This window comes from Lactuca sativa, chromosome 5, assembly GCF_002870075.4.
Source record: "Lactuca sativa cultivar Salinas chromosome 5, Lsat_Salinas_v11, whole genome shotgun sequence".
NCBI lineage: Eukaryota > Viridiplantae > Streptophyta > Magnoliopsida > Asterales > Asteraceae > Lactuca > Lactuca sativa.
Window position 1 is genome coordinate 344,224,466 of NC_056627.2, and position 14,503 is coordinate 344,238,968.

Consider the following 14,503-nt stretch of genomic DNA (forward strand, 5'->3'; position numbering starts at 1 on the left):
CTGACGGGATTGTTATGGTGGTCGTCGATGACATTGTGGAGGGTTAGGAGATGTTACGACTTCCAGCGGTGATAAGGAGGTCATCGGACCTCCTACATGGGTTTCAGATTCTAACTCAAAGATAGTGGAGTTGAAGCCTTTGTGTGCGTCTCGATTCAGCTGGATTTGGGTGAAAATGGGGGGAGGAGGGTAGGTTCTGGTGTTTCATTGTATATATATGAGAGAGAGGGGGGTGGGGCCCTTTAATATTAAATAATTATATTTATTTTTTTTTAAGTTAAGGAAAACTTCATAAATGGTCCCTGTGGTTGTGAAATGACATAAATACCCTTCACATAACGGCTAAATGTTAACGGAGTTAGCGAAAATGACCATTTGTTAAAAGTTTTGAAACCACAGAGACCATCTGTGAAGTTTTTATAAATTAGGGACTAAACTTCAGATTTTCAAAAACCACATGGACCATTTTGAAGTTTTGTCTATAATTTATATATATTATACAACCTTATAAAACATTAATTATTATGTATGACAAAAAAAAAACTGATCATGATCTATTATTTTTTAGCTTAAAATATTTTTTTCCATTCCTCTAATTTTGTTGATGTAGCTTATTAGAAATTTATTATTTTCTTCCATCAATCATGTTAAAATATAAGAGGCAGTTTACAAAACCATGTAATATTAATTAGGTTTTTACCGCTTGATATATAGATTTTAGTCAAACGTTCTTTACGATGATGTTTTAGCACATTGGTAAGAGGATACACCATTATTAAACTTATTGTAGAATATCATTTCTTTAGTTTTTATTGGAATCACGAGGACGAGTGAGACACCCTACAATACTTAAATGATAGTATTGGAAAATATTATTAATGGGAAGAAATTGTTTCCACCAATCATGTTTCATAGTCATTGAAGTTGACCCATAACCTAAACCTTTTTTTTTAAGTACACCAATTATTTCTTATTTAATATAAAGTGCACTAATCACTTTTGTATGCCCAACTTAAACTGCAAAATGGCCACACATCCTTTGGTAATATATTAAGAAAAGGTATTTGTGATGAAGGAAACAATTAACACATTATTTATTAAAGACAAAATTTTATAAATGGTCTCTGTGGTGTCTTAAAATCTGAAATTTAGTTTATAAGTTTAAAAAACATCACATATGATCCATGTGGTTTTAAAACTTTTAACAAATGATCATTTTAGTTGACGCGGTCATCTTTTAGCTCTTAATAGAATGACATTTTCGTCATTTCACAAAACAGAGACCATTATGAAGTTTTTTGCTATATATATATATATATATATATATATATATATATATATATATATATATATATATATATATATATATATATATATATATATATATAATTTCTCTCTCAAACACAAATTCATGTATGGAGATGAATCAGTAGTACAAAATTTCTTTTTGTTGGAGAGATGAATTTGATGCTTCCTTTTGATAGGTTGCTCTTTTCTTCTATTCAAGCATGATTCGTTCTTCTTGTCTATTTTTCTATGATTTCCCATCTTTTTTTTTTCTTTTGTTCTGAATTGATGTTAAAGCAAATGGGTTCTGGTTATGAATTTAGTTATAAATTTGGGAACTTACTTTATCTGCATAAAAACCATAAGACCCACATAAAAGAACAATTTTGAAGTTCTTTTTCATCTGTAGTGTCGGCTTTACGATATTTTTTGACTATTCTTGTTCTTTCCTTTTTCAATCGAATTTAGATACAATAAAATAAAAGCAGTTCTTTGATGCTTCAACGTCACTAAGCACATGCTTTTAATCAAATAATCAAGAGGCTTACTTTGAAGTTCTGAAGAGAGAAAGATAGAGGAGAGTTCTTGTGACTGGTTTAAGACAGCACAAGAAGACTGAAGATAATATGTAGCAAATGATATCCATTGACGATCATCCACCACCAGATCCTTCATCATCTGACTATCATAATCATCATTAACAAGTTTATCATTATCTCAAGATCAATAATGGTGAGCGAGCTTCTACTTTAGTTTCTGACATAAATCTATTGAAGCATACAAATGTAAATCTTGGTTCTTGAGTAGAATCTATATCTCCCAAATAGTTGTTTCTGAATAGTTTTTGGGTGTATGTGCTCGAAAGGAATTTCAGCAAATGAGTATGTAGAGAAAGAATCAAAGAGATCATCTAAACTTTTTCTCTATTCTACAAGAAGGGATGAAGTTGCAATGGAGTTTGATAATGGCGGCAATGAAGCTACTACTAGGCTTAGTTCAGAAGGTAACATAGAACATGTATAGACTTTTTTATTTTATTTTTTTCTAATATCCATTTTTCATTTTTGGATTTCAGAATTTCAACAAATGGGTTGTGTTTGTGGCAAACTTTTAGTGACATCCCATAATTTAGGTCAGACTGTGAAAATTTAATTTACAATAAATCTCTTTGTAATTTGACTCATTTAGTTTTAGTGCATCTAATGTAAAATAAATGAGTTCATTTCAAATATTATAAGATACCAGATGATATTTTACTTCAAAATGTGTAAACTGTCAAATGAATCAAACAGTTCAAACTGCAACTGTCACACCCCGAAACCCAGGGCGGAAACGTTCTGGGGCGGAGGTGACTTCATGTTAAGTATCATAACCAATGTACATAGTAAGCGAAGTAAACAACCATTAAATTACATAATAGAATTTACATTTGTTTAAAAGTAAAGTATTACAAGTGTTATACATATGTATATATGAACAAAAGTAAAGACGTGTCTTCTACGAACTCCATCTTCGCCAAAAGGATTGCTGAGTACCTGTCTAATGCGAACCTGAGAATACAAACAGTTTGAAAATCAGCATAAAGCTGGTGAGTTCATAAGTGTTTTGTTTTTTGAAAATGAACATGTTTCCTTTAGTTTTCTGAAAAAATTGTTATCCAAGAAAATCCCATATTTTCTTATTAAGACAGTTTAATACGTATAACTTTAGACTGAAAATCATGGGAATACCATCCCGTATCATAGTAGGTAGTTTTAATACACAAAACTATAGATTGAAAACCATGGGAATACCATCCCGTAATAGATCAAAGTTAGATATAACAATCCGTGAATAAACTTATACTAATACGTATTGTGAGTCGGGTAACCATGCTAATATGACAACGAGACCTCCTTGACGTTCTTCAGGCGTCGGACGATATCCATAATTTGTTACCCCAGGCGTGCCCGCCTAACTGTAGCTAGCAGTTAAGGTGTGGGATTGTCAGTCCCGAATAGATCTATTCACAAATTCCACGCTCTCCCTACAGGAGACTCTGGTTACACTTCCAGGGAGGATTTACTGATAACCCAAAGGGTTTAATGAAGACGAATCTCACAAGCTAGTATTAAATTATTCACGGTATACTCGGTCGTTATCAAACATAATAATCATTTCAAAACATAATAACGTATAAATAGTTGAACACAAAGAAATTATCTGGCATAATACTTTACAATAAACAGAGATAAACTGAATCAAACATAGTTTATCTATTGACGTTGCATGAAATCCAAATTCATAAAATGAGAACTGAAGATCCCAAATTATTCCCATAATAATTTGATTAGTTTGATTGTTTCCTTTACTGAAATCCATGTGGTTATATTCGATAAAACATCCCTTATGCTCCGCATAATACATAAGGGATAAAGATATCTAAAAGTTTGCCAGATATTTACAGAATTACATCAGTTTTAAGTTTCGAAAACATTTATAGTTTGCTTGTATCCCCCCCCCCCCCCGCGAAAACATTGAAAAACACTGAAAAAGGCGTAGGGGTATGAACTCACTAGTCGAGAAACGAGTCGATTTGGATGCTAAGTGTCAGTCCGGGGTTTGGAGTGACCCGGGTGGCATCTACAGACGCATAGGACATAGATATGGAGTTTGCTCCTCAAGAGTAAACTCATTGAAGAGATTACGGCCCTAAGACCATGTCCCCATGAGTTTACGGCCGTAAACTCATGGGTGGTGGGTGCTAGGTTGCTAAATGGCCTTATATCACTTGGGGAAAATTTGCTAAGATCAAATCTAGGGCATAGAAATGGATTAAACCACCAAAGGGACTACCAAATGGAGTTTACGGCCGTAAGCTCCTATATACTCATTCTTTTCATGATTTGGTGGCCCTAGATTAATCATATGTGATTCTAAGTCATTTTACAAGCCATAGAATGGATTTAGGGCATCATTTGACTAAGGTATAGGAGTTTACGGCCCAGGAACCTATCCTTGGGGGGTTTACGGCCGTAAGCTCCAATAGGAGTGGTTTTTATCAAGTTTAATGCCCCTAACTCGTTTGTGGTTGCTTCTAGACTTTATTCCAAGGCTTACGAGGTGTTTAAGTGGCATCTTAACACTTTAAAATGAGTTTACTGCCCATGAATTGGTGTTTACGGTCCAAGAATGTTCTTGGGCCGTAAACTCTCATTTACCCCCTAAATGATGAGTTCAAGGTGTTCCAAGTCCATTCCATTAAGTCCTTATGTCATTTCTAAGCTCCATGAGTGGGTTGAGAGGGTTTTTGGGCTCCAAAACCCATTTTATATGTGTTTACGGCACATGTTTATGGTCCTAAATCATAGAATAAACATGAATTTGAAGGTTGAAGAGATTATATAATGAGTTAGGATGGTTACCTTGATGATTTGGAGCTTGAATTGGATGATTTTGGACCAAGGATTGAATTGTAGAGAGAGAGTAGTGAGAGAGGGTGAAAAAGCTTCAAAATGAAGTCAATCGAGCTTTATATATGGTTCAAGTTTTGGACACAGTGGAATTCTACCCGATACTGACGTTATACGATGCTTTTGGTCGCACCCGATAAAGTTGTCGTAACTCAATATGGTCGAAACTGAAATTTTTCTAATTGATAATTTGGAATATTATCTTGTGTTATTAACGTGTTTGAACACCCATTAAGTCATAATAAACGAATCAAATTTAATGACTTAATTTAATAACGAAACGGAAACAATTCGAAAACGAGGAATTTTATTGACGGAACGGGTTACAATGACGGAAAGAATTTCGGGTTGTCACATTATCCCCCCGTTAGAGGGAATTTTGTCCCGAAATTCAACATTAAGATACAAATCATGGATTTGGAAATAGATGCGGATACTTCTGTTTCATCGAGTCTTCGCGCTGCCAAGTGAATACCGGTCCCCGCTTGGCATTCCAGCGAACCTTCACTATCGGGATGCAGCTTTGCTTCGTACGCTTGATCTCTCGATCCATGATTTCGATAGGTTCCTCCAAAAAGTTCAAGTTTTCGTTGATTTCGATCTCTTCAAGAGGAATTACTAGGGTTTCATCGGATAAACACTTCTTAAGATTCGAGACGTGGAATACATGATGGATGTTACTAAGTTCTTGGGGTAATCGGAGTTTATAGGTTATAGGACCGATCCTGGCGAGGATCTCGAAAGGTCCAATGTACCTCGGGTTAAGTTTCCCGCGCTTCCTAAAGCTTACCATGCCTTTCCAGGGCGAAACCTTCAACAAGACACGGTCTCCAACCTGGAATTCCAGAGGTTTCCGTCGTATATCGGCGTAACTCTTTTGTCGGTCTCGTGAGGCTTTCAATCGTTCTCGGATTTGGATGATTTTCTCTGTGGTTTCGCGGATGATTTCAGGACCAGTGAGAGCACTTTCGAGGAATCGAATCTTAGCTAGCTGCGTGTCCCCTACCTCGGCCAGCACAGAGGGGATCTACACTTGCGACCGTAAAGGGCCTCGAACGGAGCAACCTTGATAATGGAGTGGTAACTGTTGTTATATGAGAACTCTATCAAAGGAAAATATGTGCCCCACGACTTTCTGAAATCGATGACACATGCTCTAAGCATGTCTTCCAGGGTTTGGATAGTTCTCTCACTCTGTCCATCACTCTGAGGATGATAAGCCGTACTCATATCCAGTTTAGTTCCAAGAGCTTTCTGAAGAGACTGCCAAAATCTGGAGGTAAACCTACTATCTCGATCAGAGATAATGGACGCAGGTACACCGTGCAGTCGAACTACCTCTTGGATGTAGATTCGCGTGAGTCTCTCCATCTTGAATGATTCTTTGATCGGAATGAAGTGAGCGGATTTTGTCAAACGATCGAAGATAACCCAAATGGTATCGTACCCACTCGGAGATTTGGGTAACTTGTTGATGAAATCCATGGTAATCATCTCCCATTTCCATTCAGGTATCTCGGGCTGCTGGAGCAGTCCTGAGGGCTTCTTATACTCAACTTTTACCTTGGCGCAAGTCAGACACTTGCCCACAAAAGTAGCAATCTCGGCTTTCATGTTTGGCCACCAATATTGTCTCTTGAGATCCAAGTACATCTTATCCGAACCCGGGTGAACAGAGTATATGGTCTTGTGTGCTTCCTCCATGACAACTTCCCTGAATCCTCCGAACTTTGGAGTCCAAATTCGGTCCAAGAAACAGTAGACTCCGTCACCTCTGATCTCAAGTTTCTTATCCATTCCCCTCAAGGCTTCGTTTGAAACATTCTCTGGTTTGAGGGCTTCCAACTGGGCTTCCCGGATTTGCATGGATAAGTGAGATTGAATAGTCATCGTCAGTGTCTTCACTTTGCAGCTTGAACTTTCTTTTCGGCTAAGGGCATCTGCCACCACATTAGCCTTGTCGGGATGGTAGCGGATTTCACACTCGTAATCACTGAGCAGCTCTAGCCATCGTCGTTGCCTCATGTTTAAGTCCTTCTGATTGAATATGTGTTGTAGGCTCTTATGGTCAGTGAAGATCGTACACTTGGTCAACGAGTCGATTTGGATGCTAAGTGTCAGTTCGGGGCTTAATAACGCATGAGGTTCCTATGTAATATGAAATGATACATAATTGTATCTAATTAGACTTTGAACCACTAATTAGATATGAAAATACACTCCAAGGCGCGAAAACACTTCAAATCAAGTGTTTGGAGTGACCCGGGTGGCATCTACGGACGCATAGGGCATAGATATGGAGTTTGCTCCTCAAGAGTAAACTCATTGAAGATATTATGGCCCTAAGACCATGTCCCCATGAGTTTACGACCGTAAACTCATGGGTGGTGGGTGCTAGGTTGCTAAATGGCCTTATATCACTTGGGGAAAATTTGCTAAGCTCAAATCTAGGGCATAGAAATGGATTAAACCACCAAAGGGATTACCAAATGGATTTTACGGCCGTGAACTAGGAGTTACGACCGTAAGCTCCTATATACTCTTTCCTTTCATGATTTGGTGGCCATAGATTAATCATATGTGATTCTAAGTCATTTTACAAGCCATAGAATGGATTTAGGGCATCATTTGACTAAGGTATAGGAGTTTACGGTCCAGGAACCTATCCTTGGGGGGTTTACGGCCGTAAGCTCCTATATGAGTGGTTTTTTCAAGTTTAAGGCCCCTAACTCATTTGTGGTTGCTTCTAGACTTTATTCCAAGGCTTATGAGGTGTTTAAGTGGCATCGTAACACTTTAAAATGAGTTTACTGCTCATGAATTGGTTTTTACGGTCCAAGCATGTTCTTGGGCCGTAAACTCTCATTTACCTCCTAAATGATGTGTTCAAGGTGTTCCAAGTCCATTCCATTAAGTCCTTATGTCATTTCTAAGCTCCATGAGTGGTTGGAGAGGGTTTTTGGGCTCCAAAACCTATTTTATATGTGTTCACGGCCCATGAGTGTTCTAGGGCCGTAAACACATGTTTATGGTCCTAAATCATAGATTATACACAAATTTGAAGGTTGAAGAGATTATACAATGAGTTAGGACGGTTACCTTGATGATTTGGAGCTTGAATTGGATAATTTTGGACCAAGGATTGAATTGTAGAGAGAGAGTAGTGAGAGAGGGTGCAAAAGCTTCAAAATGAAGTCAATTGAGCTTTATATATGGTTCAAGTTTTGGACACGGTGGAATTCTACCCGATACTGACGTTATACGATGTTTTTGGTCGCACCCGATAAAGTTGTCGTAACTTTATATGGTCGAAACTGAAATTTTTCTAATTGATAATTTGGAATATTATCTTGTGTTATTAACGTGTTTGAATACCCATTAAGTCATAATAAACGACTCAAATTTAATGACTTAATTTAATAACGAAACGGAAACAATTCGAAAACGACGAATTTTATTGACGGAACGGGTTACAATGACGGAAAGAATTTCGGGTTGTCACAACAACCCTAATTAATGCGTCTGAAAAACTAAAAATTCTTATTAAGCATCAAAATAATAAGCGTCATACTTTGGAAACATAGAAATTTCATATAAATGCAGAATAAATATGGTATAATAGTTAAAATATCTGGTTGAAACAGTTGAGAAAATAAACCAATTAAGATACACCAATTTTGTAGATAACAAACTAAATATGTATTAAATATAGTATAATCGTATTGTATTATAATTGTATAATTCATGTACTATTATGATATTATGATTTTTTCCAACAAATCAATAAGTATATATATATGAGAATAAAAAATCATGAATATATACAACAAATGATTCATTGGTAATTAAAGTGACCATCGGACCCTCGTGTTAACGAGATCACATTAGCTTAGTTAACTGTTCACTTCACACTTCTAAACTCATTTTAAAGTTGCAGTTTATTTCACCGTGCACTTTACACCTCTAAACTCATTTTAAAGTTGCGTATTTAATGAAAAATACGATTATAATATAACTAATACATATTTATACATAATATTATGGTTTGAATATAAAAATCATTGTATTTATATAAAAAAAATATAGTTCTTAAATGAAATATATATATATATATATATATATATATATATATATATATATATATACAGATATGGTTTTAAATGGAAAAAAAATTTATTTATTTGGTTTTAAATGAAAAATGGTCAATATTGAATAAAATTAAAAAAATTATGTTCAATTAAAACAAAAAATAAAGTGTTAAAATTGAAAAAAATAAAATAAACCATAAGTCTAAATATTATAAAAATATTTCATGTGTTTCATAAAACTACATAATTAATCCATAAAACTAGATAAAAAAATATTTCTAATAACAAATTTATAGAAATGTTTCTTAAATAAGAAAAATAAGAAAAATTGTATGAAAAATATAAAATTAACAAACGCAATCCAAACTGCGAACCAGCCCACTAATTTTATTTTATTTTTTATATTAGATTTGTTCATATAATTTCATATTAAAAAACCTGTTTGGAACACATCGACCTTGGTGTGGTCATTTATAAAAACTAACTCATGCTAAAAATATGGTAAACAAACATTTCATGATCACATGTTTCACTTGTCATTTGTCACCGATCAATTATATATTATAAAACATCAATGATCAATAAAGTATGTACAAATTTAATTTTAAACTCAATTATTTGAATATTTTTATTACATGTTTTATTTGTTAGTTAAAGCATGTATAGATTTTAAACCTAAGAACTTCAATATTTTTATTACATGTTTCACATGTTAGTTGTTACTTGTTAGTATAATTCTAAAGGCGCACCAATGCTTCTCATGACATGACACGTGATGTAACCGTCTCGAAGACGTTCAAGGCGGGTTTGTTAAGTGTGTCGTTCAAATAACGTGTCAAGGTGTGCATTGTCGTATTATGACACGAGTTTTTTTTCCTGATCGGATATGAAACAATTGAGTTTTTGTTAACTTTATATATATATATATATATATATATATATATATATATATATATATATATATATATATATATATATATATATATATATATATATATATAGAGAGAGAGAGAGAGAGAGAGAGAGAGTTAGTTAGTTAGGTTCATATATAAACACTATATATTGTGTGATTGTATAACCAATTTTTGACGAATCATTTAAAAAAAGTATGATACTAATTAACATATAAATCAATAAATGCATTTTCAGTTATAATCTTATAATTATTGTAACTCATTTCATTTAACTTCACTCATATAATTTTGGTAAGTAGTTTAAATTGAATTCTTTAATATATGTATCAAGAAAGTTGGTGACTAAAACTCAGATATAGTGCTGAATCAAATGCTCATTCTTTCAGAATTCATATAAAGAATATATTAGTTTATTGCATATTCTTCAAGATTATGTTACATATTGTAACATATTTTTATTTGTAAAAATAATATTTTCCTATTCTTCAAAAATTTTGAGTTGGTCTATAGTTTTGGTGAATTTATATAAAAAGAATATTACATATACTTTAAAAAAATATGTTATAAAATATTAATGGATCGTTCTTAAAAAATGATTTTTTTTTTCACATATCTCACTAGTTTTATGACAAGAGTTAACAAATATTTATTAGTCAATGCATTCTTAAAGAATGAAATAAGTTTCAAGTAAATTCTTGATTTTTAAATAATCAAACCATCAAATTCTTTAATTTTATACTTTCTAAATATTGTATAAAAACATTTTGTTAATAGTTTTTAAAACTAATAGTGAAACCGTCTAATTATTATCGAAAGAAATATGTTATCAAACTAAGTAATTTTTAAAGAATGAAATTTATTTTGTTTTTTGTGATTATCGTGTAAAAAAATATTGCATATTTTTCAATACGTGATTTTCTGTGATTTGGTTTTAAAAATAATAATATGGATTTTGTTAATATATTTGACTTAGTTTCCTAAAATATATTTACTTCTCTTTTATCTCATTTAATAAAATGTCATAATTACTCTTTAATAACCTTAGAATTAATTGATTGTAATTATATAGTAATTGTTATCCTACATTAATACAATGCACCCTAAAATCATAGTCATTAATTTTTTTTAATCCAATGATCATAATTTGGTCACATATTCACACAATATTTAAAATTCACATTTAATCATATATATATATATATATATATATATATATATATATATATATATATATATATATATTAAATCACAAGGGCCTTAGCAATAATAACTTTTTAGGCTTTAGGTTTTTGCCACAAATCTTTGGTGTATTTAACACTTTTAGCCCTTAAATTCAATACTTTTACCTTTTTGGGTTTTCGTTAAATTTTTCTACCTTTTGGTTTTTGCAACAAATCTTTAGTGATTTTGACACTTTTAGTTCTTGCGGTCAAAAGTTTTATATTTTTGACGTTTTTGCCATAAATCTTTAATGAATTTGATATTTTTCGTCGCTGTACTAAAAACTTTTACATTTTGATATATAAAAAACAAAAAAAAAAACTCATTTTGAATTTTGTCAACCGTATTTTCCCAACTTTTGCAACTTTAACATTATTGTCACAACATTTTTTTAATTTTCTCCAGTAGTGTCAATTCTTTTTGTTGTACACTTTTGACATCTAATTTTAGGGACTGTCGACTTTCGACCCCCTATTTGTGGTCATTTTCAATTTCAGCACATCTCTTTTAAAGTTTGCCGATTTTTCCTATATTACCCCAAAAGCGGCATAGTCGCAGGCTGTTTCCTAGTTGATATTAAGTGTTGATATAAAAGTTCTAAAAACTTGAGATATTTGATATAATTCTATAATTTTTTTTATGTTTACAAAATTATCACATTTTGAAAAATATCATAGTTTGCCAAGGCATAAGTTTGACCTTGTCAATGTGCCACATTGGTTGTTAGTGAATCATTTATCTTTTTTATAACTTAAACCAAATTAAATGAATTCTCATTTTCAAATACTTGCGTTTTTTTGTGGTTGTTTTATTATATAGTTTAATGAGGGTGTTGTAATCTCATTGACACTTTTATAAAAAAGTTAACCTATAATTAAATACTTATAATTTTTTTTTTTTGAAAAACAATGTAATTTCAAAAAAAAAAAATATTTCAAAATTTAATTAAGGTGTCTATATGCTAAAATTAGATGTCTTTTTAGTTAACCCATTTATAAAAAATGATGATTATTATTATATTGATGAAAATAATTAGGTTTGAATAAACAAGTAAATAAAACTACACATAAAAAATTACTTCACTTTACATAATTTTAAATTATTATAATTTAATTTTCAAACACAATAATTATTCTGAAAGCGAAATTCCAAACACTTGTTAAATATTATTTTACAAAAAAATAATCTTTAAATAAGGGAAAGAGTGCACATTAAAATAGTGCTATTTCTTTTTAAATTGCAGTGCCCACAGCACCATCTCCTCCAATCATCATCCACCACCTTCTCCTTTTCTTTCTCTCTCTCGTTTGGTATTCCTGCTTTTCCCTTCTCAAATTCATCATCTTTTTTCTGTTTTCCCTAAAGAAAAGGGCAGAAATCGTCCTCAAGCAACCCTTTTTCTCCTCCACATAACCCAAAGATCCAAGAATTCAACACATAATCTTTCCTATTTTAGAGAGAGAAGGTTTTTTTTGTGTATTTTCTTTACCATTTTAAGCTTTTTAGGAAACCCCCTTTGCATACACACCACTCTGACTTCTCATTTTTTAACTACCAACTGCCTTTTTCCCCTTTGCTAAACGATATGTCCAGAACTTCCCTGTTTTCCAATTTTAGAAATCATCCCCCGATTTCTGTTATCAGTTCAGACTGCAGATCATGTTCAGTGTTTCTAGGGTTTTCTTGATGTTTATCAATCTAATTTCGGGAATATATTGTGGTTAAGTTTCAAAAAGGTGTGTCTTTTAAAGATTCCTCAGTTATTGGGTGGTTGGCCATAGTAAACAGAAAAAAAAACTATTCGGATTCCTTTAAAATGCGTCTTGATTTTTAACCTTCTGTTACATAACCTTCCTACATTTGCTCCCCTGTTTTTTCTCTGCTACTAATTTTCTAATATAAACTTCTAAAAATCCTATCTTGATTGTTCGGGGTGCTTTAATTAAGTTTCAATGAAGTGGGAAACAGATATCCTTTCGAATTCGTCTAGTTGGATGATGGAAGAGAGCTTAAAGAGCAGAATATGGACTCCTCTTGAGAACAAATTGTTCGAGAATGCGCTTGCAAAGTTTGATAAAGACACCCCTGATCGGTGGCAGAGGGTGGCGGAGATGGTCCCGGGGAAGACGGTGGCGGATGTGATGCGACAGTATAAGGAATTGGAAGATGATGTGAGCAGTATTGAAGCAGGGCTATATCCCAAGTATGGGTATAATAATAACACTTGTCCTTTTACTTTAGAATGGGGGAATAATCATGGTTTGAATACGTCCAGGTCTCCGCCGTATGGCGGCGGAGGAAAGAGGTCTCCGGTGGATGTGGTCGCTGCCGGTCGTCCTGTTGAACAAGAAAGGAAAAAGGGAGTTCCGTGGACAGAAGAAGAGCATAAGTAAGTCTACCCATTTTAGATTTCTTTGCTTTTTGCAATTTCTTGATTAATTTGATTGTAATCTGAAATGAGTATTTGGGAATTTGTTCACACAGATTGTTTCTATTGGGGCTAAAGAAGTATGGAAAAGGAGATTGGAGAAATATATCAAGAAATTACGTTGTGACAAGAACACCAACCCAAGTTGCAAGCCATGCTCAGAAGTATTTCATCCGGCAACTTTCCGGTGGGAAAGATAAGAGAAGAGCAAGTATTCATGATATAACGACAGTGAACGTTAATGAAAATCAAAACTCCTTGCCAAAAAATAAAAGAACATCACCGGAGCAATGTAAGTTTCAGTGGAGCCACCCCGGTGGTGGTGGTGGTGATGCAGCCATGGCATTCGACCAAACAAATGGGAGCATGTTTATGTCTCCGAGATACAAAGGTAATGGTGGTTTACATGAATTTTATGGTGGATCTCAGAGCATGGTTTTTCAGATGCAACCTGCGATGCATTACCCTCATGGATGAGCCAACATTTTCGTTTGATAACATATGTAGTGATTATTGAAAATGATTGTTTTTCTTTTTTGTTTGATTTAAGCAGAGTTTGTTACGTTGTTTATATGTTTTCTTTTTTGTGTTTTTTGGTCACTCTCTTGTTGTGTTATCTATAATATGAATATTGTAGTTGTTTAGCATCTTAGTCTTGGACCGATTTGATCCCTTGTCAAGTTAGGTGGGGTATGCCGAGGGTAATTACGTCTTTTAAATAAGACACAAGATCAATAACGAGTCTGTTCCATGTTGTTGTTTCATCTCTTGGATGAGAAAAAATTACAACTGTTGACTAATTGACATTAGAAATGGATGCCAAATACAATATAAGGTTCTCACGTGGAGTTGTCTTTGTTAACAAACATACATTATGTATTGTTTACCAAACATACATGGTTTACATGACATTAAAAAGAAAAAGGACCTCATAAACATCAATAGAACTTTTCCGTTAGAGTTGTATTAGATACTCTCTGTATCGCATAACAAACAAATACACTTTGTATTGCGTTTAATCTATATTATACTAAGATTTGACTATATTTGTGTCAATGAGACAAAAGTTACAACGTTTTATTCTCATCTAAAAGTAAAAAGGTAGGTGGAATA

General features: G+C 33.2%; 1 protein-coding gene and 1 long non-coding RNA gene across 3 annotated transcripts; both read left to right on the forward strand.

The window, feature by feature from the left end:
* The first annotated feature begins 1,518 nt into the window (after positions 1–1,518).
* Positions 1,519–2,564, forward strand: LOC111887326 (uncharacterized). Its single transcript, XR_002848734.3, has 3 exons — positions 1,519–2,019; positions 2,153–2,290; positions 2,363–2,564. It is a non-coding gene; the product is annotated as an uncharacterized LOC111887326 (long non-coding RNA).
* Positions 2,565–12,186: 9,622 nt separating this feature from the next.
* LOC111887308 (transcription factor DIVARICATA) lies at positions 12,187–14,037 on the forward strand. Of its 2 annotated transcripts, XM_023883466.3 has the most exons (3): positions 12,187–13,165; positions 13,238–13,351; positions 13,447–14,037. In XM_023883466.3, exons 1-3 carry the CDS (start codon positions 12,915–12,917, stop codon positions 13,865–13,867), a joined length of 786 nt encoding a protein of 261 aa, XP_023739234.1. In that variant the 5' UTR covers positions 12,187–12,914; the 3' UTR covers positions 13,868–14,037. The 2 variants fall into 2 exon arrangements, with proteins under 2 accessions (XP_023739234.1, XP_023739233.1); XM_023883465.3 differs by having other exon boundaries at positions 12,187–13,351.
* The last annotated feature ends 466 nt before the right edge of the window (positions 14,038–14,503 follow it).

What these genes read in the sequence shown, in the direction of transcription:
- LOC111887308 (XM_023883465.3), top strand. Translation starts at nt 12,915, where the DNA reads ATGAAGTGGGAAACAGATATCCTTTCGAATTCGTCTAGTTGGATGATG. An exon ending in TGGACAGAAGAAGAGCATAA is followed by an intron (nt 13,352 to 13,446) that starts GTAAGTCTACCC and finishes TTGTTCACACAG; the next exon opens with ATTGTTTCTATTGGGGCTAA.